The 2,353-nt window shown below is 39.1% G+C and overlaps 1 protein-coding gene across 1 annotated transcript in view; it reads right to left on the minus strand.

Moving 5' to 3' along the window:
• Positions 1-2,353, minus strand: part of TTC39B (tetratricopeptide repeat domain 39B) — a 49,140-nt gene that overhangs the window by 11,947 nt on the left and 34,840 nt on the right. The window contains exon 14 of the mRNA XM_008567723.1: positions 1,800-1,908. Coding sequence (XP_008565945.1) covers positions 1,800-1,908 — 109 coding nt within the window. The remainder of the gene's footprint in view (positions 1-1,799; positions 1,909-2,353) is intronic.

Genomic DNA, 2,353 nt, shown 5'->3' on the forward strand with positions numbered 1-2,353 from the left:
CCCTCAAGAAACTTGTTCAAGCTGCTTCTGCACATAGTGAACCAGGAAACTATTCAAATAGACTGATGTGTACGGCATCAAGGAATTGATTGTTTTCAGGAAGTTTGGGGAAATTTTTATCAAAGAAAGAATTCCACGAGATCAGAAGGCAAGCTGCTATTACACAGGTGAATTTTAACTCAGCAACAACATACTTGTATCTAGGAAGTAGGAAGAACTTTCCCCATTATTTTTTCATGTGGTGGTGGGACTTCAGAGGCCTGCAGGGTGGGGGCACAGCCCAGTCTACAGCCCTACGGCTGCTTTCAGAATTAGCAACTTTGGGGCAGAACTCAGCCTTCACATAGGCCCAGTGCCCGAGAGCCACAGCCAGACCCTCCCGAGCCCTGTATTCCCAGGCAAAGCTGGCACACGACTCCCGATAGCAAGACTGAGCTCAAAGACCAACACTGGAAACTGCCGAAAACATCTAGACGAGTAAAGAGCAAAGTGTATTCTTCAACGAAGTGAAGCACGCACACTTTCTTCCAATGGTTCTGAGAGTAGATGTCTTTTCAAAGGAAATCTGAATTTAGGAAAAATTAAAACTACTTTCTATGCACAGGGATGTACTTTGTGGCACTATTTCTAATATTGAAAATTGGGAACAACCGAAATGACCAATACTGGAGAATCTTAAATAAAATGAATAGTTAAATAAAGAAAAGAAAAATGAGTGAACTGCTATAATTTTCCTCCCACCATTCCTGAATTTCTATGCCTTTTCCATGCTTTTCACCACAGAAGTTTTCATTTTACTTCTGTGGTCAGAACATTCCAAAAGATAAGACCATTATCTCGGGATAAAACCTAAGTGATCTGGCATTGATAAGCAATACATTTATGGCATTGTTTATCAAAAGATAAAGCCTTTGTTAAACATATAGATTCAGAAAACGTCAGCGCGAGATAACAACTTTGCACATCATCTGGCCCAACAAATAAAACTGAGGCATGTTTCCGAGAGTCTGATGGCTGCAGAGCTGTAAGCCCAGGCTACCCAATTCTTCCTCTCCTGTGGCAGCTGCTTCCAATAAATGGTGCTTCCAGTAAACTGGAGTGGGGCCTCTAGCACAACCAAAGGTGATGAGTAAAAAAGTAAATTGTGATAAGATTTCAACTTGAAAACGAACAATTCCCTGTGTCTGCAGAAATGCACGCCATTAAGGAGCAACTAGGAGGCATAGAAAGGGGCACAGAAAACTGGAACCACAAGAAGTGCACCTTTTCCTTGAGCTGCTCTAACACTTGAATGCCTGCAGTCTTCCCTTCAGCTTTTTTGGTAAGTTTTAAGATATAATTCATGTACCACACAATTCACCCATTTAAACTATACAATTCAATGATTTTCATAGTTTATAGAAAAAAACAGAGTTGTGCAACCATCACCACAATCAATTTTAGAACATTTTTATCACCACCCCTCCCCAAAATCACACCCTTTAGCTATTCCCCCCCCAACCCTGTTCCTTCATCCCTAGGCAACCACCCATCTTCTGTCTGTCTTTATCGATTTGCCAATGCTGAATCTTTCATATAAATGGAACCCCACAATATCAGTTCTTCTGCGACTGGCTTCTTCTGCTTAGCCCAGTGTTTCCAAGGTTGCTCCACGTGGCTGTATGTATCTCCCTGCTACTCAAGCTCTTTTGTCCTGGTGATGCACACAAATTAACATGGGCAGATGAGCACAGGAAAAAGACAGGAGAATGGCAACGGAGCAGAGACAAAGATTTCTGAGGATTTACTCTCATCCTTACCTTCATTCTGCAAAGCTGCCTCAGCCTTTTCAACGGTTACCAATAGATTTTCACAAAGGTCTTTTCTTTTGCTCACTATTGAAAAACCATTCCAGACATACATCATTTCCTAATGAGGAAGAATAAAAAACCATTTGCAATTATGTGAAGATACTCAATGTCCTTTATGACTATGAGACTATGTATATGTGTTTTGCCTTGGTTGCTAAGGATCCCAAGACAATATTTAAAGATCATTTTTCTTAGCTTTCTTCATTTGGGGGTTAGCCATATAATATCCCCTTCTCTCATTTTATTATATGCTTTTTGCCTTCTATACTGTGTAATTCAGTATATATATTATGTTTCTACTGAAAAAGTAGTTTAGTCATTCATTTAACAAACACTTAAGTTCCTACTGGTATTCAGTTCTTTTGGGAGATAGAGTATAGATACAGAAATAAATACTGTATAATATTTTAAATTGATACTAAAAACAATTCTGTTTAATGTAAATTTTTGTTGTTACTTTTAAGGAAAGGAAAATATTTTTAAATGTCTGCCAGTTGTTTACA

The sequence above is a fragment of the Galeopterus variegatus genome, unplaced genomic scaffold (assembly GCF_000696425.1).
Source record: "Galeopterus variegatus unplaced genomic scaffold, G_variegatus-3.0.2 Scaffold338, whole genome shotgun sequence".
NCBI lineage: Eukaryota > Metazoa > Chordata > Mammalia > Dermoptera > Cynocephalidae > Galeopterus > Galeopterus variegatus.